This window comes from Cricetulus griseus, chromosome 2, assembly GCF_003668045.3.
Source record: "Cricetulus griseus strain 17A/GY chromosome 2, alternate assembly CriGri-PICRH-1.0, whole genome shotgun sequence".
Lineage (NCBI taxonomy): Eukaryota > Metazoa > Chordata > Mammalia > Rodentia > Cricetidae > Cricetulus > Cricetulus griseus.
Genome location: NC_048595.1, coordinates 287,032,603 through 287,056,306, shown reverse-complemented (window position 1 = coordinate 287,056,306; position 23,704 = coordinate 287,032,603). Strand labels below are relative to the sequence as shown.

The 23,704-nt window shown below is 44.8% G+C and overlaps 1 protein-coding gene, 1 non-coding gene and 1 pseudogene across 4 annotated transcripts in view; all 3 read right to left on the bottom strand.

Moving 5' to 3' along the window:
• Nucleotides 1-1,564: 1,564 nt before the first annotated feature.
• On the bottom strand, nt 1,565-3,779 carry LOC100774185 (annotated as a pseudogene).
• An 852-nt stretch (nt 3,780-4,631) lies between these two features.
• Nucleotides 4,632-4,704, bottom strand: Trnak-uuu. The gene has a single exon. It is a non-coding gene; the product is annotated as a tRNA-Lys (tRNA).
• A 2,734-nt stretch (nt 4,705-7,438) lies between these two features.
• Snx9 (sorting nexin 9) overlaps nt 7,439-23,704 on the bottom strand; it is a 78,459-nt gene continuing 62,193 nt past the window's right edge. For all 3 annotated transcript variants that reach the window (XM_035440425.1, XM_027401065.2, XM_035440426.1), the window contains exons 10-18: nt 19,882-20,012; nt 17,522-17,625; nt 17,028-17,131; nt 14,962-15,039; nt 13,619-13,695; nt 12,467-12,556; nt 10,753-10,867; nt 10,024-10,115; nt 7,439-7,910 (exon numbers count right to left, since the gene is read on the bottom strand). In XM_035440425.1, coding sequence (XP_035296316.1) covers nt 7,863-7,910; nt 10,024-10,115; nt 10,753-10,867; nt 12,467-12,556; nt 13,619-13,695; nt 14,962-15,039; nt 17,028-17,131; nt 17,522-17,625; nt 19,882-20,012 — 839 coding nt within the window. In that variant the 3' untranslated portion in view covers nt 7,439-7,862. The remainder of the gene's footprint in view (nt 7,911-10,023; nt 10,116-10,752; nt 10,868-12,466; nt 12,557-13,618; nt 13,696-14,961; nt 15,040-17,027; nt 17,132-17,521; nt 17,626-19,881; nt 20,013-23,704) is intronic.

Here is a 23,704-nt window from a genome sequence, read left to right as displayed (position 1 = left end):
GACATAGTCTTGCTACTAGCCCAGGCTGTCTTTCCTGCACAAAAGACTAATTAAGACCTGAGAACTGGATGTAAGGCAGCCTAACAAGTGCTGGGATTAGATGCTTTAGCCTGGCTTTCAAACTCTTACTAAGTCTCAAAGCGGCTAATCAGGGACTGGATAGCTGCTCAGCAGTCATCAAGGATTTGGACTAGTTTATTCTTTTTAAGCATACTGGCTTCTTGCTTCATGATTTCAAAATTGCTGCTGCAACTTGAGGTATCACCTGTTTATTCCAGGTAGGTATGACTCCAGGAATTAAAACTGGATGCAACTGTTTGTAAGAAAAAGGCAAAAATCCGGCCACAACTATGGTTACATGGTCTTGGTGAACTCTGACTTCTTTGGTTCCTTTAATAGAGGTGGACAAAAGTAGAGGGCACAGAAGAATGGGTTTGGGTTAAATAACCAGACTGCCACATGAGGCCCATCCAGCACTGGAGAGCAGAAGAAGCTGAGTGAAGTTCTGAGTGAATGTGTATTGCTGACATGAGCGCATCCATGTCAAGAACCCAAGAGGCTCTTTCCACGGGGAAAATGGCAAAGCTTTCCCCATGTCCAAGTGTGTTGATATTGACAGTGTGTGCAGAAATGTCTACCGTAACATTGTACTCCCATGTCTATGGATTGAAGACTCCTACAGATGTTAGCTAACTGAAGGATAGGGTATAGGTGTGAAGCATCTCCTTGCTCCAGGTGTGTACAATAAAGCCTGCCTCCTTGTTCATCTGTGTACAATAACCCCACCTCCCTGTTAACCTCTACACAATAAATAATGGTGAGTTTCTGGGGTGCTGCAGCTTTTCTGCATCAGAGTCCAGTCCACCAGAACCCAGCTATTTTTGTCTGTCTGTCTGGTCTTTATTCCCCCCACACCCCTAGTCAGGTCAAGTGCCTGGAGACCATGCAAAGGTCAGTACACTATTCATCTTTTAGCATAAAGCTAAAGTTAATTTTCAAGCCTTTCTCTGAACAGGTCATAAGAATTGATGTAGCATTGTTAAGAGGCTGGAGAGATGGTTCGGTGGTCACAGGTTCTGGCTGGCCCTCCCGAGGATAAGGTTTGTTCCCCAGCACCTACATGGCAGCTCATACCCAACTGTAACAGCAGTTAACAGGATCCGATGCCCTCTTCTGGTCTCCACGAGCACCAGGCAAACAAGTGGTGCACACGCAAAACACTCATACACATAATTTACAACACTTAAAAGAGTGCAAGATGTGCGAATTAAAGATATTTTCATTTCCTACTGTGGCTGGCAGGTGAGGCGGACAGGTCTGGAGTCTGCCAGTTTGCTGAGGATCACACTGGGCCAGTTAGGCCTGCACAATCCAGCTCCTCACCCTGCCTTCTCACCTCCTCTGCTTTGCCCCCTCTTCTGATGGAGCTAGTTAGGCTTCTAGGGGTTTCCTGGCTAGTGACAGGACATATAGGAAGGTCATGTTGTTTCTTCCAGCTGGGCTCCAAAAACAGGACCCTGTTTTTAGAGATAGTGGCTTCCTCAAACACTCCCTAGCTCCTCCCCCCAACTCTCTCCAGACACTGCCCCTAAGAAAGCCTGCCAAGAGTCATCCCCACCCCACCCTATAGGCTACAGAAGACCTGGTCCCATACCTGTGTGTGCTCCCGTGCTCTCTCCCCTGCCTTCCTTGATCCTATCTCCTCCTCTGGCTTCTTGGGTCTATGATGCCACCATGAGGGATCAGGTGTCACTGTCCTCATATGCACCCAGCTGGCTCTGGAAGGGGGCCCTGGGTGTCTGGAGTGCAAGGTTGGCTGCCTTCCTGTTCTGGGGGGGCACCTGCTTCGGGCATCCAGACCTGCTCTGAGCCCCAGTTGGCTTCCACTTTCAGCTTCTTTGGCACAACCAGGCCGGGCAATTGTGCCCTGCTGGCCACTGCCTTTATCTTCCCTTTGGCCTTCGGCGCCTTGTCCAGGATGGCTGTGGGGTTGGATCTTGCTGCTGCCGGTGGTCGGGAAGGGGGAGCTTTGCCTTCTGAGTCAGAATCGTCCAGAATCCTGCGGTGTCAAGCTTCCTCCAGCAAGGCTGCGGTCTCATGCTCGTCTTCTTCCTCCTCCTGCCCTTGCACTGCTCCTGCGACACGTGGTGCTGCAGTGGCATGGCCTGGAATTCCACGTGCGCCTGCTGTTGGTTCAGGTCCCTCAGCCCCTGCAGGTTTTCCACCACCTCCATCTCCAGCTTCCAGTCCTTCGTGTGGTTCTCTAGGACCTCCATGGGGTTGTTGAGCTCCTCATCCTCAAGCTCCTTCTGTGCACGCTCCTCCTCCTCTGGGAACCCGACCTGGAAGTTGTGTGTGGCCCCATGCTCCACAGTGTAGTCCGTGTTCTCTGGGTCTGTCTTGGAGGTAATCTCCGCCAAGCAGCTGTGCACTTGCTGTAGAAGTGGAAGATAGGACTGTCTCCTTTCGTGCATTGGTACATTCCCCTTGTGTTGGAGGAGGGCCATCAGCCAAACCACATACTGCTGCTGCTCCTTGGATAGCTTGAGTTTCCGGATCTTTGACGGGTCGAAGTCAGGTGTGTAGTATTTGTTTAGAACTTGCCCATCCAGACACCTTTGAATCCTGAGCATCACATAAGCGAAGAAGCAGTTCGCTTTGGTCCTCTCAGTTTATTCGATCTGCTGCAATTCTCTTGACATCACTTTCTCGGCTGTCTTATTGGCTGTAGCTTGCAGGCTTTAGCGTTCTCGTAGGCTACAATCTCTGTTGATCAAGGTCTCAAGTGTGTGCATTCCCTTCCTGAGTGCCACACAGCAGCAACCTCACACTGGAGATTTTATTGGGAGGGAAAAAACCAGGGGACACTGGAGGTCCTTGAGGGAGTGGCCTGATCACTCTTGTGACTCGAGGGGCTTATACAGGGCTATACAGAGAAACTCTTGAAAAAAAAAAAACAACACCCCCCAAACAAAACAAACAAAAACAAAAGTACCCCCTCTGCAGTAGCTGGAATGTAAATCCTAATACGAAAGGATTCCCCATTTAGGAAATGGGAGCCGACAGGACAGAAACAGACTAAGTGCCCATGGTTCTTTAGGGACAAAGTGTAGCTCAGAGTCTTGTCCTGTGTGATAAACCTGTCATGAAAGCCAATCTGCTATTCTCCATAAACATTAGGGTTGTCCAGACATAAACTGTTTCAACACTCTGGACACATCACATACACAAACACTAACAGAAACTGATGCGCAAAGGGTCTGTCCATAATTTCACGTGACGAACTCCTACGTATATGCAAAACAAACCTCAAATAATCCTATCGATTGCTAGGCAGTAGTAGCCCATGCCTTTAATCCTAGCACTCCAGAGGCAGGTGGAGTGCTTGAGTTCAAGGCCTGCCTGGTCTATGGAGTGAGTTCCCAGACAGGTTACAGAGAGAGAGAAACCTGTTAACCAGGTCCCAAGTCTGTAATCACTACCAAAAAAATGAACAACATCCCTGAGTAATAAAACTTCATTGAAGCTTTGGAGGTTTTTAACTACAAAACTTGAAGAAGGAAACATAAACCAATGGGCTCTTTGACATCCTATTTGAGAAACAGATGCATCAGTATATTTGATAGATGTAGCTTCCCTTGTCTCTGAGGTGTCCATCTGATCTGGCTCTAATTTTATTTGTTATGCTTAGTTCTAGAGAATGGCTCACAAACTTAGGCACTGCCCAAAAGTGATGCCCCAAATAAGGATTTTTTTCTTTCTTTCTATTTTTTTTTTTTTTTTTTTTTTTGAGACAGGGTTTCTCTGTGTAGCTCTGGCCCTCCTGGAACTTGCTCTGTACCAGGCTGGCCTCCAACTCAGTGATCTGCCTGTCTCTGCCTCCTGAGTGCTAAGTATAAAGGTGTGCAACACCACCACCTAGCATTTAAGGTATGACCTTGAAAAGACATTGCCTCTGGGAGATAGGACCTAGAAAAGTCTGGTAAAGAGACATAATCTTTTTTTTTCCCCCAAGTTGACTGTCAGATCATAGCTCTATGTATTCCATTTGAAAAGTAGGGAATCATTTATGTTGACTGAAATGGAGAAGCAAATATATCAAAAACACTATTTTCTCAGAAATTTGGCAATATTTTCCAAATCTTTTTTTATATATTTGAATTATATATATTTTATATATTTGAATTACAAACAAGATTGAATTACATGACGATCCCAGTTCCCTTTTCCCTCCCTTCCTCCTCTACCACCCCCCCAACAAAAATCCTATCATGTCCTTTCTTCTAATCTACACCTGACTCAAAATTTCTGCTTCCTCTTGACCTCTGCATCCTTCCTTTTCTTCCCTTCTCACTCTCGTAGCTTCCTCCCCCCTCTTCCCATGTTCTCAATTTTATTTTCTAACTCTTACATCAAATTGAAAAACAGGACTAGGGCTGGAGAGATGGCTCAGAGGTTTTTTTTTTTTTTTTTTTTTTTCCCCGAGACAGGGTTTCTCTGTGTAGCTTTGGAGCCTATCCTGGCACTCGCTCTGGAGACCAGGCTGGCCTCGAACTCACAGAGACCCACCTGCCTCTGCCTCAAGTGCTGGGATTAAAGGTATGCACCACCAACGCCTGCCTAAACACTGACACTCAAACAGGGACTTGAACCCTAGACCCTCAGATTAAAAGTCTGATGTTCTACCAACTGAGCTATCGGGGCGGCTCAGAGGTTAAGAGCACTGGCTGCTCTTTCAGAGGTTGTGAGTTCAATTCCCAGCAACCACATGGGTGGCTCACAACCATCTGTAATGTGATCTGGTGTCTTCCTCTGGTGTGCAGATAGACATGGAAGCAGAATGTTGTACACATAATAAATAAAATCTTAAAAAAAAGAAAAACAGGACTATATATTTCTTGATGTTTACAGGAATGTGTTTAGCCTATCAAAATGCATAAAATCATATGTCTTAATTTGGGCTTGCTGTAATCTTAGTTTGATTTGGAATGCTACTGTAATTTGAAACACTAAATGGTAAGCTGGATTTCACCTTGAAGATCCATGTTTAACTCGTTTAAATGTGAGGCTAAGTGAGCTGTTAAAATCAGTTTTCATTGTCAAGTTCTGGCACATACCTTATTTCTGATATCATAAGCAACTTGAGAGCATGTTGCAAATCATAAAATATTTTCAGCATTTGTGGACTGGAGAGATGGCTCACCAGCTAGGGGCTCTTATTGCTCATTCAGAAGGTGCAGGTTCAGTTCCCAGCACCCACATGGTGGCTAACAATCATTTGTAACTCTAATTCCATGGGATCTGAGCCCCCTCCTCTGCTTCCTGGGCACCAGGCACATACATAATACAAACACATATGTGCAAACAAACACTCATAAATCTAAAAATTACATTTTCAGTATTTGGCCACAATTTAGTCATCTTATTTCCAAAAAGTAACTGATGTTGACATAGCATCAGAACATAGCATCAGAACTTTAAAAAAAAAAAAGATTTTGCCAGGCGTCGGTGGCACACGCCTTTAATCCCAGCACTTGGGAGGCAGAGGCAGGCGGATGTCTGTGAGTTCGAGGCCAGCCTGGTCTTCAGAGCGAGTGCCAGGATAGGCTCCAAAGCTACACAGAGAAACTCTGTCTTGAAAAACAAAAAAAGATTTTATTTTCTATGTATGTGTGTGTTTGCCTACATATGTGTATGTATACCACATACATAAGCAGAGCTCTCAGAGGAACTGGCGTTACAGTTGGAAGCCACTGTGTAGGTGCTGAGAACAAAACCTGGTTCTACAAGAATGGCCAGTGCTCTCAACAGCTGAGCCCTCACTCTAGTCCATCACCATTTTTATGTCACTGAATTACTATAGCTCTTCTGTGATATCTAAAAGTTGATGCAAGGGATTAAGTCAGACATCAACACAAAAGAACCACCGGAGACGAGGAGACACACTGCAGCATTTCCATTTTTCCCTGTGAAGGAGACTCTTCCAAATGCCAGCCTCCACTGGACTGTGTCTGATTTTCACATTCTCTTTTCTTTCCCCAGCTCACAGGCAACTACCATCACTTCCTGCCCCTTCGCATCAACTCTTCTTAGATGCCTTCCCACTTGCCTGGCTCTTTTCTCCTTAGGGCACTTGGGAGGGGGGCTCAGGGCCTCTGAGCTCGTGGTACACTTGCAGGATGGGCAGCAGGTCTAAGGGAGCAAAGTGACTAATGTCAGGAGAGAGGTGTGTTGGAGAAAAGTTCATTCCCTCCCTGGACAACATTCAGCAGCTGGAATAAAAAGCCGTTCATAACAACAGAACCTGGATCACACAAAAATGCCAAGAAGTATTCTGAAAAAGTGGTTTGGGAATTTGCTTTACAGTTTTTTAAACAATTTATTTATATATTGGCTTCTACATGCTCTTACATTTATGTAAAATATTTATACATATTCTTTACAATTTGTACATATATTAAATGGTTGTATCATAAACACTGTTATATGGAATTTTATAAAAGAAAAATCAAGTAGGGAAAAATTACTTATAAAACATTAACAAAAACCCGTGATATTGAGGAACAAGAAGCTCTCATATTCATGTTCACTGGATTTTCTCAGCTACTTATTTTTGGTTTCATTTATTTACGTTGGCCCAGACTTCTCATTCTCTCTAAAATAATCACCAGGTCAGAAAAGTGAAAGCAGTGGATCAAGTCATAAGGCAACTGTGGAGGGGACTGCCATTTACAGGAGGGAGACAGTGTGTGCTCTTGCTGTCAGCCCATGAGCCAGGATCAGGAGCCTCTGACGTTGGGGACACAGCCACAGACTGTCATGCTCCGGTCACCATCAGCTCGACCGCACATCCTTCAGGCTGCTGCCCATTTCAGTTCTTTCCCATTCTCCGGGGTGGGAACAGGTGCTGAACTCCAGTTTCATCCTTTGAGAGAATACCGACCAGCCTGCTGCTTCAAAGCAGGAGGTCACCAACACCTCTTCTATCGTCCATGTGTGCGCGTGCGACCTGGTAGACAGCTGAGCGACTTAGAATGGAGGGGTGGGCGCTCTCGAAGAGGCTGACTGATCCTTTCCCTAAGGAGCTCCTTGGCATAGGAATCAGTGTGGCTACCCACCTGGGGTAGCGGGCACAGAGCCCTCACCTTATCTGACTCGAGGCTCTAGCATAAAACATGCCTTACTGTGAACTAGGAAGGAGTGCGCAGCACAGGAAAACTGACCCCGTGGGCAGCAGTGGGTAGGTGGGGTCTATTCACCAGCTCTGCCCACCAAATGGGACCTGTGGTGGGCCACCCACCATGCACCTTGAGGGTGTAGGTGATCTGGGAACCCTCTCTGCTCCCCCGCTACTGTCAGCACTTGAATTGTAGCTATGCCACTGGAGGGAGTGCAGACTTCTTTAGACAGACAGGGACCCCAAAAGGACTAAAAGTTATAAAAATATATAAAGATATATTTTTTATTCTGGCATATTTCATATTTTTAAGAAAGCAATTAGTATTAATTATCTGACATTGGGTAGAACTGGAAGATCATGGGTAATGTATAAATTACGATTCTGTGTAAAATACCAGGAGGAGGAACCCCTATTTCTCCATTCAAAATCTTGATAAATTTAAGTATTTTCCAAAAATAGACATTTTTCATTGGGTAGCTAATATGTGTAGAAATGAACCAAAGAAGGCCATCCTTAACTAACTATTCATTTAGTCTGGCTAATGGCAGAGACAGGTTTTAGTTAACTTATTTCCTTTTGGTTTTCTTCCTTTCTTTCTCTCTCTTGTGATGGGGAAAAATGGAATTGCATTGGCCCAGGTCAGAGGAAGCACTTCAGAGTCCATGTTGTGTTCTGTCCTGGTCTACATAACAGGGAAGCGGCCGAGGGCCTGCCTCAGCTTTTCTGCGATCTGGTGAGAAAACAGACCAGTTGAGATATTATCACCCTGATCACAACTTCACAGGGTTCTATCCACCCTCCTGAGTTAAACATTATAAACTTGTCAAATACACAGATGGTCTGTTTGTCTCTTCTGTACACACTGGGACGACCTTTGCCACTACAGCCCTGCTGCTCACAGTGCTCCCGACAGTGCATGGGAAATGCCCCTTCCTGGCCCCACCTGTCCATCCAGGCTCTGCTGCATGATGGGGGCTACATTTCCAGACTAGCTCCTTCTCTTCCAGAGAACAGGAGGATGGCTTGGATACTTTGCCTACCCTGACTCCCTTTCTTTTCTGGGCAAGAATGATCACTCGAGACTCCCCATCTTGTTACCACGGTATGTGGAGAATCTGCATCTCTGACAGCCCAGCATGAACTGCGAAACTGTTATGTGCCTGTATCGTCCATAAAGACGCTAAGTGTCCCCTGAAGGCTCAGATTGCTCATTCATCTTGGCATCTTAAACATGTGCAGTAGGTGCTAAGTATACAGTAGGTGCTAAGTATACAGTAGGTGCTCGTGCATGTTTACTCTATGAACAAAAATGTAAGTTTTAATAATTTATATTTTGCTGTAAGACTTGATTATCAATATAGAACCCAGGGCTATTATATTAACCATTTAAATTTATGCCAAGACAGTGGCAAAGTACATGGTTTTCTATTTTGAATTACAAGGTCAATAATTATACATGTAGGGGCTGGAGAGATGGCTCAGGGTTTAAGATGGTTCAGAGTTTAAGAGCACTGTTCAATTCCCAGCAACCACATGGTGGCTCACAACTACCTATAATGAGATCAGGTGCCCTCTTTTGGTGTGCATGCATACATGCAGGCAGAACATTGTGTACATAGTAAATAAATAAATCTTAAAAAATATTATTCATGTATATTTGATAATTAACAAATCAACATTATAAGAACCTTAGGAGCTGCCTTGCTAGTATTTTCTTGGAAATAAATATAACATACTCCACAGCAACTGACATCAACATTTAAAGGACACAGACCCCCATTGTGAGGGAGAACACTTTTGAAGGAATTCATCCCATGACAGCGTCCTCCAAACCAACAGTTGCCAACACATAATTCACAATTATATATAAAGTACATTAAACACAGCCTTTTCAAGAATTCAGAAGGTGTTTCTGTCCCTGTGCTACCCTGAGTGCCATATGCAGGGATGTGAGCTGAGGGCTGGCCTGCATCATCTCTGAGTGCAAGGGGATCAGCAGCATGGATGAGAGAGACAGGACACCTCAAGTGTTCACTCTACAGCTGCAGTGCTGCTCTCCGAGTGTCTGAGTCTCATCTCCACCCACAGGATGTGTGGAAACACTGTACTGGATGAACGCACTACAAGTTCTCAGAATGAAAATGTTTAGAATACTGTTTTTCTGTGGTTTTCCTGAAGAGACTCCTTTGGTAACTGGGAAACCAGGCTGTCCCGGTTTCCTTCCCTAACTGAAGGGGATGGAACATCTGGGTGGTAGGGTGACCTCATCTCATTAAGCACTGTCCCTCTGCATGGAAAGGCTCAGAAAGAAGGAAGCCGCACAACCAGGACTGCTCAAGGCTACAAAACTGGTATCCAATGCCTGCTCCTCAAAGGAAAACTTAGCATTACCTAAATTAGATTGACAGATTTTATCTTATATGTGACTTTTGCCTGTATGTATGTACGTATTTACGTATACATAGCACGTGAGTTGTTGGTGCTGCAGAAGTCAGAAGAGTGCATCAGATCCCCTGGAAATGGAGTTATGGATGTTTGAGAATCCCAATGTGGGTGCTGGAATTGAACCCTGGTCCTCTGCAAAAGCAACAGATGTTCTTAACCACTAAGCCATCTCTTCAGCCCTAGGAAGACTTTTTGACTCACCATTACTCAAAAGGGATGAAGGATATGGAATTCTTAAAGATTTACAAACAAAAAACCATACCACCAAACTCTGTTCACAATGCACCCCCTTCTTACTCAGGAGTACAGATCACAAATAGCTTGTCTCTGTATGGTCAAGGTCACAGCAGGAAGCCTTCTCTCCACATGTGCACAGGCCTGGGCTGGGAGCCACTTACCGTTTCATAGAACTGCACTTGCTGCTCCAGGTAGAGGCGGATGACACTGTTGTAATCATAGATCCGGTTACTGTGGAAGTGGTTCATCTCAGCTACAACAAAATTATCCCAGGGATTAGTTCCCAGCAAGATTTCAAATGACAACATGCGATTTCTCTGCTTGATCTGGCTGGCTTGTTCTCAGAACAACTCTGTTAAGAGCCTGGAAACAGGCAGACGCCAACAGCCAGAGCCACTTTCTAGTAATGGATGGCTGTCATTGATTAGTGTGCTGAACACTGCTGATGGCCTCCAGTCTGCCAAGGCACATGTGTCACCCTTTCACCAAACACAGAGATGGCCACTTACTGCTCTTGTCTGCTCTCACATAGGCAAATCTCTAGAGATCAGCTAATGCTTTCTTTTTACTAGCAGTAAGTCACGCCTAAATGATTCCTACAGTCCTGGGGCACAGAGGTTACACACTTCTGGAAGCTGGAATTTAACAGAACACTATGATAGTAAAGGCTACTAAAGGGGTCTTGATGTCTCCGAGAAGTTATAAGATGTACAGGTTTAACCAAGCTTTCACTCACAGCTATTCCAAGTCTGTCTGTAAAATAAAATGCTACCTGTAAGCAAGACAGACATTCCAAGTTAGCTTTGACTTTCACAGGGGCTCACACTTGGGGTTTAATGCTGCAGGGGTGGGAGTGGCTCTCCACTGGTTACTCATGACCTCTCTCTTACCTTGTAAAGCATAAGACATGGTGCCGACTCGCTTCACCATCGTCTGTTTGTCTTGGGGGGTGATTTTACTAGTTGCAACCAGCTTATCACTTTCTTTTACTTTTTCTATTGCTCCCTGGAAAATACATACATGCAACAGTATTTAAGAAGACAAGCAAAAAAGCACTGATTTAACACAATGCTGACATTCTACAGACTTGGTATTGAAGAGGAAAACTGCAACACTAAGGACAGAGAGTGTCAGCACCTGAGTCAACTTCCTTCAAGTCTCTCGGGAGCAAAGGATGTCACTCTTAAAAATGCAACAGCACTAGAACCTGCAGTTTTATGCACCAGGAGAAGAGAAACAGGCTGTCCGTGTAAGTCTATGCTGCTGGTGTTTCAAGAGTACAGAGGAGAACAGGCTTGATGGCCGGAAAGCCACATGGAGGTGCATGTAGCTGGTACACAGTACACGGGCTCGTATCCTTTCTCTCCTGTTAGGAAACACTGTTTTATGCATTGGTGCTTGAGTGTACACACTGGCTTTATTCTACCTTTTGTAAGAGGTGCTGAATCAGCTTAAACTCCTTCTCAGATGGAAGTAGCTGTAAATGCTGCCAAGGAACCTCATTCCGGCACCACCACACTGCTCATTATTTGTGACTGCAAAAAAAAAATCCTCTACCTTTATGTGTAAACTAGGCTCTGTGCCTAACACTCCACTCTGCTGCTGCATAAATTCTGACAAGGGCGATCCTCCTGAGTGAATACTCACTACAGTACTGAGTTAGCGGAACGACACAAAGGTTGTTTGTATGTGTTGCTCTTCCTGCAGCAGTGCTAAGATCACAGACCAGCCCTTTGCAGAGATTTTCCTAATAAATCCAAGGATCCTCAGGACACTAAGAGTGCCACAGAGGAGCTAGTAACAGGATTAAAACACGAAGATGTACCAAACCACTTATTAAATTTAGTTTTAAAACTTTATTGATGGGGAATGTACTGTGTATGTTTATCTTATTGATTGTTAAATAAAATACTGTTTGGCCAATGAGACAGCAAGTAGATGGGACTAGGAGTCAAAGAGGATTCTGGGAAATGTAGTAGAGAAGTGATGATCCAGGCAGGAAGTGACATAGCAAGAAGACTCATATTTACGCAAAGGAGAAACAGGAAGGGCTCTCTTTTCCCCTCCGCTCCTGCTCCAGTGGTACAATGTGAACCACTGGCAAGGAGGGACGCCAATAAGGCGTCTGATAAGATAAGTCTTATAAAATATATAGATTTATGATAATTAAGACTGAGCTAGCAGATGAGAAGTCCTAGTCATTGGCCAAGCAGCATTGTACCTAACACAAGTTTGTGTATTCATTTGGGCCCTAACTCGGGCGGGCAGCTTGCGTAAAGCGTACACGTGGCGGTGGGCTCAGTGGCTTTTGGCGGAAAGATTTATCGTAACACTTTATGGTGGGCATTATAGCTTACCACTACTTCTCCTTCTTTTTGAGATGGGGGTGTCTCATTTTGTAGTCCTGTCTGGCATAGAACTTACTTTATAGACCAGGCTGGCCTTGAACTTGCAGAGACCTGACTGCCTCTACCTCCTGACTACTGGGATTACAGGCTTGTGCCACCACATCCAGGTAGTTTCTTTTTTCATGGATAAAAGTAACATCTAAACAACTGTGACAGTGCTGTATGTCTGGCAGCTCCTCCTAACACTGGCCCTTACCTTGTGAGCACCAATAATGTCCGGGAAGCAGCCCAGAAAGCCTTTGTATTCGTGGTTGCACTCCATCAGGAAGTGGAGGTCCTTCTTTGGCTGTAACAAGACATAGGCTGGCTGTTACTGGTGGAGGAATTTTTAAAAAATCAAGGAGAAGAAACTAATGAGAAGTGTACATTTGTTCCAAAATTAAAAGAAGTGCCAAACTCTATCCTACTCTTTCCTTCCTTTTTGTCTATCCAAATCCCTGGCTTCTCTAAGGCTACTTATGGTCAGCTAGTTGCTGGCTCTGCCCCTTGATTCAAGGTTAACTTTATTAACAGTCTCAGAGTGGCACAGTGTGATCAAATATCCCACAACAATCTGATTGTTAACTGAAAAGGGGGGCCCCAGCTCGGCAGCACCATCCCTCGGCAGATGGTCCTTGGCTGTGTAAGAAAGCATGAGCTGCAGAGTGAGCCAGCAAGGAGCCTCCATGGTTTATGCTTAGGTTTCTGTCTTCACTGACTGTGACTTGGAAGTATGAGCCAAATAAATCCTCCCCTTCCCAAGTTGTTGGTCAGAAATGTCCTTTTTTTATTACAGTATTCTGCCTGCACACCATAAGAGGGCACCAGATCTCATGACAGATGGCTGTGAGCCACCATGTGGTTGTTGGGAATTGAATTCAGGACCTCTGGAAAAGCAGCCAGTGCTCTTAACAGCTGCACCATCTCTCCAGCCTCCCCAGAATGTCTCATAACAGCAACAGAAGGCAAACTAGAACACTCAATGTTAAGCACTTAGGATTAGTTTTCCTAATAGAAAACAGTCCTTGGGGGCCCCACAAGTATTGAAGAACAATCTAGGCCATTTACCACTGAGCCACAGACCCAAACCTCATTTAGATTTTTTCTTTTGTCTTTTTAAGAAAGGATCTTACTCTGTAACTAAGATCAGCTTAGAACTCACTATACAGCCCAGGCTAGCCCTGAACTCAAGGCTATCCTTTACTCCAGCCTCCCAAGTTCTGGTCTTACAGGTATGAGCTACCACACCTGGATTCACTGGAAAAACCATTATCACTAAAAATTAACAGGAAGCCACAGAAGCAGAAAAGAGGGTGTCTATCAGGATTTAAACAATGGACGTGGGTTGGGAAGTGTGGTTATGAAATACCTGCTCTGCCACGAGGCTGGCAATCTCTTCATACGTCTTCCCAGCTTCTGTTATTGCATCGTTCAGATCTGTTTCCCCTGAAATGAATTGCATGCTGTCTTGTAAACAACTAGTGTTACAAATTTTTTCTTTATACTTACAGGTTTTGATATATACTTTATTGATAGCCTTTAGTTTAGGAAATTTAAAACACCGTCAAAATTGGCTAAACCAGATCTAGAATCAGTTTCTGGTTAATTCTAGTTTTCACACTGCCAGAAGTGAGTGTGATCATCTCTACACCATTGTCTACATCATTCACTCACTCTTCATTAAACAGCTTCTGTAGGGAGAACCCTTTCTTTGCCAAGCCTTTGCTTACTATTAGGTGTAATCTGAATTGGGAACGCAGTGCCAATGCCTGGGTCCTTTACAGTTTCAGGACCACAGTCAGAGCCCACTGTCCCCCACGGTAACTGGGATTAAATTACAAGTTAATAACTCTGGGTGTACAAATGTGTGCTATGTTAATAACTCTGGGTGTACAAATGTATGCTAGGCTTCCTTCCATGGCAATTACTGTTTTTCACCAGCTTTCTTCCTTTGCCCAGGGGAAGGCCCCTCAAATGGGCATCTGAGGCACCCGGCTCAGCTGGCAGAAGAGTGTGCAGGAAGACATGCTTGACTCCTGGATGTAGGAACTGTCCTTAGGCCGTCTCACGATTCTCTTACCAAAAACATATGAGACTCCCCAAGACTACAGAACATTTCATGGGGGGGGGGCATCCTAGCAATCCTTACATTGTCCTACTGTAACCACCCACACTGTCAGGGATGCAGCAAAAGAATTGTCTGATGTAATTAAGACAGCCTTGGGAATCAAGCTCACTTACATGATTTTGAGAATAAAAACTGTTTAGCACTGCTCTGAGACTGTGCTCAACAACACTGACCCACATCTCCTTGGAACAGATGCCCATTTAGAGGAGCTTGAATGGCTTTAAAAACAGCAGTTTTAGTAAAGTGAATGATATTCAAAATACAATATACTAAGCATTTTAATACTTGCCACAGTACCACATGCAATATAAATACGCAATCACATACTAACTGACAGCAATGACAGCCCAGAAAACAGGCAGCTCACAGCACGGTAACCAGCTCACCAGAACCTACTGTGGACATTGCTGGGCCCACAAGACAAAGTCGTCAGGGCTTATGCTTAAGGAATTCTAAGTTGAGCAAACACCCCTTATCCTGATATGCTCACCACACAACACATACAGGTACTGAAGTAATTCAAGAATGTGGACAATTATTATGCTCTTATCAGCAAGAGAAATTCTAAACAAATACAGATGTACCTTGGTAACCACTGGAGCTGAACACTGTTGCTAAACTCTGCAAGGCCTTCCCGATCTTCTGATACTCCTTGGGTAAGGCTGGAAAAGAATCGTTAAGCTCATCAGTCCTCAGAGCAGTCTGAAACGCATCCCACAGTTTCCTGGAAGTGACACATAATAGAAGGCATCCAAAATGATTTAAAATAGTGCCTACTACTTAATGAAATACTGATGAAATGACTTTTCAACTAATGATTTCTTTAAATATGATTTTAACTGATTGCTCAATTAGCAGCGAGTAGTATTATGAACAACCCATCCCCACGCTCATTCACTGGACAGAGCAAAGGGAAAGAACCCATGTACAGGACTTCTCGCTCCAAATCCCACTCCTGTGCATGTAGCATCAAAGTAGTACTCAGAAGAAGTTACTATAGCATCACAGTAGCCCCGGATACCAGAGTCACCATCTCCATATGGAAGGTTTGACAAATACAACTAAGTGTGGCAACAAAGGCTCACCCAGGGGATGTGAGGGCTTCCTAATTCATCCCAAAGGTTCTGGGCTTGGATTTGAGGACCATTCTGGAGAACCCACAGAAGTCCTTAGGCCACCAGGCATCTGCACAGACCCCCTCCCTCAGGAGGCACCTGTGGCCTTCTGAAAGAAACCACTGCTTGACCTCAGCTGCAGGGTAATGTCAGTGACACGTTTACTCTGGATCTATGATTTGCCTGCTTCTGTGGTTAAAGACATTCATGTTATTTGCACACACAGTTTTCACTGTACAGCTTAGAGGTTTGAAAAAAAAAACTGTAAACAAGAAAAGAAGATATCAGCCTGGTGGTAGTGGCAAACGCCTTTAACCCCAGCACTCGGGAGGCAGAGGCAGGTGGATCTCTGTGAATTTCAGGCCAGCCTGGTCTATAGAGTGAGTTCCAGGACAGGCTCCAAAGCTACACAGAGAAACCCTGTCTTGAAAAAAACCAAAACCAAAAACAAAAGAAAGGAAGAAGGTATCACTGAGTTAAACCCCAAACAAACAACTTCCTCTCTCCTCCACTCACAAAGAACAGCCTTGTGTCAGTGTTCCTTGCTGATAATTGTGGTCTGAGTTATTTAAGGCACAGAACTTCCAGCCATCAGACAGAAGGGATTTAATTCTATCAGAGAGCATCCATTTAAAAAGTTTGCTATCTCGGCCTTCTACAAAGGTGCAACTAAAATAACTCATTCCTTTTAAAGTTGAATTCTTTATTTATATTTCCTTTCTCTCTCTTTTGTGTCAGTGCTAGGGACTGAGCCCAGGGTCTCCCTACGTGCTGGGGAACTGGCTCTGCACCATACTCCCTTCCTAGGCTTCATTTACGGGGGATGGTGTCTCTGCATGCTTCACTATTCTATCCGGGGACACCACAGCTGCACAATTCAGGGAACACAAGAAAAAAGCTCAGCAATGTGACAGGACACACATCATGGACAGTAATTAAGAAATTCTTAATCCTAGGGAGGGTGATCAGAGCTGCAGCTGATATATCATGTCCCTCTGAAGTGGCCTAAAGTCTTTCTTTATATTTTATTGTATACATATTAATATCAATCATACTTTCTACCAAGTATGTAGGTTATTACCTAAAAACTATGGCTTTAGTCAAATATGTCACATCCTAAAAGAGGCACATGAAGACTAAAAGGAAAGTCGTGAGCTGGGCCTCATGCCACATGCTTGTGTGTCACTTGAAAGGGTCAAGTCAGACCACGCCTCAAAAATTAAAGCAAAGCAAAACAAAACCAACTAAACAAGAAGTACCCCTCTAAACTGCAGAAAGATTAATTTTCCCAAGGTTACGAAATTCAAAGACCCATCATTAAACTCAATTTAGTGTTTTTTTTTTAATTTTTTTTTTAATGATACTTCTTGAGCTACCTTTGTTAGGCTCAATTTTCTGGTTTTAACTGGTGTGGAGAAGTGAGGTCAGGGCAAGGGTTTGAGAGTGGAACTAGGCAGCTCAATCCTGCCCCTCGTGTGTGGGACAGGGTCCCCATGAAGACTGTGTCACAGCTTAGTCTGGGGGACAGCACTTACGCCCCGTGCATCGCTTCCAGTGCTCCTGTCCCACTGTAAGCAGCTCCTTCACCCCGTCATCCATGGCCTTGGTGAACTTCCCCACGGCATCACACTTCTGTTCTCTGGGACCAGAGACAGCTGTCAGTCACATCAGTAATATCAGAGACAAACACAATACCTAGACTGCTTGAAGCCATGGGTTTGATCCTAAGTGCTGACACAAAGTGATCTGCTTTGTTGGGTGCTGCATGGATGTGGGTGGCTACTGACACCTTGTCTCATCACTTTATTGAAAATAACTAACATTATGCTAACAATGAAACAGAACCCAGGGAAGCAGTGATTAGCCAGCTATGATGGGACTTCCATGGACAACATCTGACTGCAAGCCCCACTCAGATAGAAATTCCTTTCTGAAGATGTAAATTACAGCTGTTGCAGCCCTGGCCCAGACCGTGAGCCAAAGGAAGTATGAGCAGACTGAGTAGCAGGAAAGTCAGGCAATGGCTTACATTTCTATCAAGTCCAAGTCAGGAGCCTCAGGTTCCATTGTGGAAAATATCATAACACCCACCAGCTCATCTTTCTCAGCCTTCCTCTTTCCAGTTTTCCATTCCTGTAAGAAAGAACATGGCAGTGTTGCAGCTGCCAGCAGGGCTGATCCGTTCTTCCAATTCCCTGAGCAGAAGCAGAAGCAGCTGAGGGACTGCTTCCTCTTTTCAGGAAGTAGCATGTCCACCCCTCATCCTCAGCAACACAGGCCGATGCCTAGAAAACCACAGCATTGCCGTACAGGCTGTTCTTAGGAGACCGAGTCTCTTGTGAGTGAACAGACTCAGCCACATTACTTTTGCAGTGGCTTCCAACAGACTGACAAAATTAACTGCTTTAACTCTTTTAAAGATGAGTTTTTTCATGTTGTATGTATGTGGGTCTGAGTGTATGTTCATGCACCATGTACAGTGTCCTCTGAGTAAGAGTGCATCAGATCCACGGACCTTCATTTTTGAAATTGTGTCTCTGGGGCTTGCAGACTGGGTGAGGCTGGCTGGCCAGTGAGCTCCAAGATCCACTTTTCCCTGCTTCCTCGGCTCTGCGATTACAGGAGCCTGTGCCCAAGCCTGACTTGCTTTTTTTGTGTCTGTTCTGGGTCTCCTTAGCCCCACTGTTAAGCCCCTCAGCTACTCTTTCCCTTTGAGTTTTCACAAATGACATCTTAGGTCCTTTTTGAAATTTCTGTCAAATTCTCATAGTCTTACAGATAGGCTCTTTGTGTATTTTCTTGTATTTATTCCTAAATATTTGATAATTTTGCAGTTGAAAGATTTTTTTAACCTAATGATTTGATGATAAAAATGCAATGACTTTATCCTTGATAACCACTTATTTCTAGTGATTCTAGGCAGTCTCAGGGTTTTCTCTATTCACTGTTGTGTTAGCTACTGACAAGCAGAGCATCCCACCATTCTCTAGTCCTACAAAGTCTCTGGCTGGTGAGGAAGCTGTGGTCTCACAAGGATAATGCTTTACCAGGCCCACAGCGACAAACAGGAAAGAAATGAGGCTGGGGGTGGGGGTGGGAACATGACACACAGTGGATAACTCCAAGTTCATTCTTTTTTCTTTTCTACCACTTTTATGGTGAGTTATCAATGCTGTGAGGCAGCTTCATGTAAAACAAAACAACCAATGTCTAAGATTTATTCTTCTTAAGCAATTTGTAAATGTATCGCTTCTCCCAGGCAAAACTCTATGAAATTTAGCAAGGACATCTCTCTCTGAAGGTTCCAATCAGAGATAAGGTATTCTATGAGTAGACGAAAGACAAAAGTAACTTAGTAATGTTTTCCCTGGGTCATACTGTTAGCATTTGCCGTTGCTTCTGAACTGGCTCATGTTTTCACTCTCAGTGTTTTATGAAATTTGCAATACTTGCTCTCTGTAAAGTTACAGAGAAAACAAGTTTGGAGAATAAAGGATACAGTGAGGAACATCGAGGAATCCACTACAAGCTTATCAAGAGACGGCTACTTCCAAAGCTGACAAGGAGGTGCCAAGTAGGAGCTTTGCCTTGGTTTTCACAAGGAACAGATAACCACGGGCAGAGCAAAGCTGAGGGAGCAGGCAGAGAGCAGCATTTACTCTGGTTTAGGACCTCTGCTCCCAGAAGGACTTGGCTCTGGGATGAACAATCAGTCTCTGATTGTACTCTCCTACACGGTGCTTAGGTATCAGGAGACCAAAGACACGGAAGGCTCACATAGCCCATTCGTCTTTAGGCCCACATTGCGGGGTTTATTCTGTCTGTCTGTCTGTCTGTCTGTCTGTCTGTCTGTCTCTCTCTCTCTCTCTCTCTCTGTGTGTGTGTGTGTGTGTACATGTGAGCCAGCACATATGTGAGAGGCCAGAGGTGGGCCTTGGGTATCCCGCTCTATCACTTTTCATCGTATTCCTTTTAGATGCCTCTCACTGACCCCGGTAGTCAGCGAGTTCTAGCAGTTCTGTTTCCACACCACACAGAGCTGGGGTTACAGTGTGTCCACGTGGGGGTGGGGATCTGAATTCAGGTCCTCATGCTGTGCACCAAGAGCTCTTCCCAAGCCCCACGCCCATTTTAAAGAGCACTCTGGAAAATACTGCATCTAAGCACACTCTTCACCTATGCCACCCACAGGGGGCTGATGTCCCCAGTCTACACGACACACTTCCTGCATATGAGATTAGGTTTCTGTCCTTTCTTGTTTTGTTGGGAGGACTGACAAAAAAAAAAAAAAAAAAAAAAAAACACTGCTGTGGCTCCTTCCAGATGTGCATTTTCTGTGAATGTGCCAGCACCCACTTCCCTGTGACCACAGTGCCAGGCGACACCTGCCTTCTCGTCCCGGAAGTTCAGGAACTGCTGGAAAACTTCACTCTCCGACACCACCGGGTGCCGGCACATCCTGGTCATCCAGGCCTGGAGCCGCTCCATGCGCATCTTGATAAATTCCTCCTCAAAGCGACCTACAAGAGACAACACTCACGGTGACACACAGCTCTATCAACTGTAAAGAGAATTAACATGCTGCAGCTCCTGTGACTACTGGATACTAGGCAGAAAGCCATTTGTAACAGGCTCAGAAACTCGCAAGAGGGATGTGTGTATGTGTGTGAGTACAGTGCATGTGCACGATGCATGGAAAGAGCGTGTGTGTGCGAGAGGGCGCATGGAGGCAAAGGAAGCGCTGAGTGTCTTGTGCTATCACTCTGCCTTATTCCGTTGAGACAACATCTTTCACTAACCTACAGCGAGGCTTGCAGGCAGCACGCCTCAGCCATCCTCCTGTCTTCACCGCTGTAGTGCTGGAGAGATGGCTCAGCAGCAAAGAGCACTAACTGCTCTTCAGATGACCCCAGGTCAGTTCCCAGCACCTACATGTTGGCTCAGAGCCACCTGTAACTCGAGTGGTCTGAAACCTCTTCTGACCTCCGTGGGCTGGATCCAGTGCCTCTCATGGGCTCCTGGGTGCGCATCATGCACATATATACACTCAGGTACATTCAAGCGCAAGTGCCTGCACGCATACGCACACACATGCATGCGCACACACAAATTAATTTTTATAAAAGAATGAAATTCCAATCTACCACATTAACAAATACTTTAATTTTGTTGGCAAGACTAACAAAGTTAGCTGCAAACATGTTTCAAAGAACTATTTCAAAATGGAAAACTGCCTGTAGCTTGGAAACCATCCTTAGGCCGGTTTCTGGGCAGGCACATGAAGCTTTATAGGCAATAGAGGTGTGGTTAGTGGAAGTTGCTGTGCCGTTCTTAGGAAGTAAATGACAAACATGCTTAGCTGCAATGTAATAGTCAAGTGTATAAGTACTAAACACTTGCACTCAGACCTGAGCAAGAAGCCCTGAAGCCACACACACATCTGTGACCCAACACATGGAGCTCTCAAAGCACTGGGAGCTAGTGGCTAGCCTAGGTTACCCAGAAAAACCTTACCTACAAATTAAACAAACAACCCTCCCACCAAACACACACACACACACACACACACACACACACACACACACACACACACACACACACACACACTCATTCTCTCTCTCTCTCTCTCTCATTTAGTTTTGTTTTGTTTTTTTAAAATTTTTACACATGTGAATATTTGCCTGCATATGTGTCTGTGTACCACATGTGTCTCTGGTGCCCAAGGATGTCAGAAGATGGTGTCAGATCCCTTGGAACTAGAGTGTTTGGGCAATTGTGAGCCACCACCTAAATGCTGGGAACTGAACCCAGGTCCTCTGCAAGAGCAGCAAGTGCTCTTTACCACTGAGCCAGCTCTTCAGCCCTTCTATTTTGTCTTATAAAGTCAAATGGCAAAGATGATTATCCCTTGACATACCTACCCCAGAGCTAACAGCCATGCTAAAACAATGCTTATTGAGCAACTATTCCTGTTTTAGAAGTAGAGAGCTTGGCAAGCATGACACAGCCAACATCAAATGAGCAGAGACTTTATGCTCTTACCAAACAAACTCAGTATCACCTGACAGCCTAAAGGTGGAAATTATGACACAGCCAGGTGAGGACCTCAAGTAACCCTATCCCCAAGAATCAATAGGAAGCTATACAATGTCAACAAAATAATCACAGCCTGCTCTGGAGATCATTGAAGACAAACAGCCACCTGACAAGTGTCTGCTGGAAAACTGCTCAACTTCCACCAAGAACATGGAGAATTTGTGGCATTCTGTCTAGGGCTGCTCCATCCCTCTGCTGCAATGTACACTCCTCAGAGGCCACACCTGGCAAAGCAGGTTGTGGAGATCAGCTGCAGCATCCTTGCCACAGGAGGAGGCTCACTTGATTTGGAACAAGGGAGATGCCCATTCTTGGGAGTACTGGTGGCCAGGTCAACCTCAGAGGTGAGAGGAAGAGCAAGTGGCTGTGCTTAGCAAAGACGGCAGAAACAAGCACATTCTAGGATGAAGCTGTGCAAAACAGTGAGGACCAGAGGGTGCCTAAGTCACATGCTCCTGCCCAACCAGGAGACTACACATGAGGGACAGAACAGGGTCTAGGTAGCAAGAGAGGCACAGTGTCATTCCAGCTGCACAGCAGATTAAGGCAGCAGGGTTATCTGAGTCCAGAAGTCTGGGACAAACCTGGGCAAAACACTAAGATCCTGTCTCCAGAAAAAACAACAAAACAAAGGACCAGGAGAAAGAAAGGCTGGGACAACCTGAAGGGATCCCAGCTTTGAGTGCCTTCTTCTATTTATAGTTACATCAAGAGATGAAAGAAACTGCATTGGCACAGGCTCTGTCTAATCAATCCCAGGCTTCTTGCCAGTCTATGTGGAGAAGCAAATCTTAGGATGCCAATCTTTACTATACAAACATGAAAACAACTGAGCTGCAAGAGAGATGTTGTTCTGAGATTCTGAGATTGTATAAGGCCAGTTCCCTATGCAAGCAAAAAACCAACAGCAACCTTTGGGAAGGCAACAGCAGAATCCAGAGCTGCTAAAACATAGGGCCAATGTTCATTTAAAACAAAAACAAAACAAACACACAGACAAACAAAAAACCAATTAGAGTTTGGCCAACAAGATGCAAGATAGGATCTGTACTGAAGAAAAAAAAAACCAGTCAGCAGAAATTGTTACTGTGTGTAGCTAGATATTGAATTTAGCTGACAAAAATCAATTTCTGTAAGTATTTGCAAAGAACTGTTAGAAAAATTAAAGCGCAACGTGACAGTAATCAACAACCAGAGACCCTAAAGGAGACAGAGTTGCAGAAAGAATTCAGACAGAAAATTCACATCAGCAATCAGAAGAAATGCAAGATGGCAAAGACAGGATTGGGAGTCAAAAGAGCTCTATTCTTAGACGCAGCAGAATCACACTGCTCAGAGAAGAAAAGAAAGCCCAGTGTCAAAGCAGCCAGGTTGGTGCTTGGGTGGGAAGAAAGAATTAAGGGCTGACTTGTCGTGTGGACAGTGCAGGACAGAAGGCAATGAGAAGTTGCTGGCTGTGCAGCATGGAAAATTAGCAGCTGAGGATCCATGACCAGCAACCTACCCTTCAAAACTATACACAGAGGGGGTGGGGAGATGGCTCAGTGGTTAAGAGCACTGGGTGCTCTTCCAGAGGACCTGGGTTTGAACCCAACATGATGGTTCATGACCATATGTAATTCCAGCTCCAGGAAATTCAATGCCCTCCTCTGGCTGCTATAGGCATGAAGCATGTATGCACGTAGGCAAAAGAGCCATAGTCATAGAAATAAATACATTAAAAAAGAATTTATCAGTCTGAGAATGTGCACTATCTGATTTGGCAACAGCAATCAACACAGTGTGGTTGTAGATGAATGTCGAGGAGTCCAGAAACTAATCATACAGATGGTCAGTTGAGTCTGTACAATCGGGATGCTCACAGCACACAATAACCACAGACAGACACATCAGACACAGATGCAGACCCTCAAACCATCACACTTTTAGGAAGATGTGTCCCGAAGTACAGGTAGACAGAGGCTTCAGACACAACAGCAGGGGCACAATTCATAAAGCCCTGGTGTGCTGGACACTAAGGCCAGATGAAACGCTTTTCACAGGTGCTGGTGTTCAAGGCTAAGTTCCTGGCTTGTGGGACTTGAGGTGGCTGGGTTCACTTGGGTGGAGTGGGTTA